The sequence below is a fragment of the Aptenodytes forsteri genome, unplaced genomic scaffold, assembly GCF_000699145.1.
Source record: "Aptenodytes forsteri isolate BGI_AS27 unplaced genomic scaffold, ASM69914v1 Scaffold444, whole genome shotgun sequence".
NCBI classification, from domain to species: Eukaryota; Metazoa; Chordata; class Aves; order Sphenisciformes; family Spheniscidae; genus Aptenodytes; species Aptenodytes forsteri.
The window spans coordinates 79,935-81,261 of record NW_008794178.1 but is presented as its reverse complement, the minus strand read 5'-3'; the positions used below and the strand labels follow the sequence as shown (position 1 = coordinate 81,261).

General features: G+C 64.4%; 1 protein-coding gene across 1 annotated transcript in view; it reads left to right on the top strand.

Moving 5' to 3' along the window:
* Window positions 1-13: 13 nt before the first annotated feature.
* CNNM4 (cyclin and CBS domain divalent metal cation transport mediator 4) overlaps window positions 14-1,327 on the top strand; it is a gene marked incomplete at its 5' end in the record, with an annotated part of 19,842 nt that continues 18,528 nt past the window's right edge. The window contains 1 exon segment of the mRNA XM_019473487.1: window positions 14-1,313. Coding sequence (XP_019329032.1) covers window positions 14-1,313 — 1,300 coding nt within the window.

Below are 1,327 nucleotides of genomic sequence, written 5' to 3'. Positions count from 1 at the left end.
GCCCGGTGGGGCGGTACCGTCGGGGGACAGCGTGATCCTGGGCATGCGGCTGGAGGAGAGCACGAAGCCGGCGGCGGGGACCCCGAACCGCGGGCCCATCCGCGTCACGGAGGGTAGCGAGGTGCGTGCTGCTCCGCCTCTACGGGGGCTGGGCCCTCGCACCGGCGAACGGGTGGCCTTCGCCGAACTACGACCCGCCGCCGCCGCCGCCAACGCTTCGGTTCCCAACGGCACCTGCCCCGAACGCTCCCAGGACCTGCTGGTGCAGCCCGGCCCGGCCGAGGCCCGCAACACCTCGGCCCTGCTGCGGGTCCGCGTCCAGCCCCTGCGCAAAGACGAGCAGGCCAAGACCTACGTCCTCTGCACCCAACTCCGCCCCGGCCAACCCTGGTTGCCCCACCAAGGCCCCGACGGGCGTATCGTGGTGTTGGAGGAGAAGAAGTCGCTGCTGCCCCTTTGGTTGCAGGTGATCCTCATCGCCGCGCTGCTGGTGCTGTCGGGGATGTTCAGCGGGCTCAACCTGGGCCTCATGGCACTGGATCCCATGGAGCTGCGCATCGTGCAGAACTGCGGCACCGATAAGGAGAAGCGTTACGCCCGTAAGATCGAACCCATCCGCCGTAAGGGGAACTATTTGCTCTGTTCCCTGCTGCTGGGTAACGTGCTGGTTAACACCACCCTCACCATCCTCCTCGATGACCTCATCGGCTCCGGCATCGGCGCCGTCGTCGCTTCCACCATCGGCATCGTCATCTTCGGGGAGATCGTGCCCCAGGCGCTCTGCTCCCGCCACGGCTTGGCCGTGGGCGCCAACACCATCGTGGTCACCAAGTTCTTCATGCTGGTGACGTTCCCCCTCTCCTACCCCGTCAGCAAGCTCCTCGACTGCATCCTGGGCCAGGAGATCGGCACCGTCTACAACCGGGAGAAGCTGGTGGAGATGTTGAAGGTGACGGAACCCTACAACGACCTGGTGAGGGAGGAGCTCAACATGATCCAGGGAGCCCTGGAGCTCCGTACCAAGACGGTGGAGGACGTGATGACCCCGCTGCAGAACTGCTTCATGATCAACAGCGACGCCATCCTGGACTTCAACACCATGTCGGAGATCATGGAGAGTGGCTACACCCGCATCCCCGTCTACGAGGACGAGCGTTCCAACATCATGGACATCCTCTACGTCAAGGACCTGGCTTTCGTCGACCCCGACGACTGCACCCCCCTCAAAACCATCACCAAATTCTACAACCACCCCGTCCACGTCGTCTTCCACGACACCAAGCTGGACGCCATGCTGGAGGAGTTCAAAAAGGGTGAGGGGTCGGGG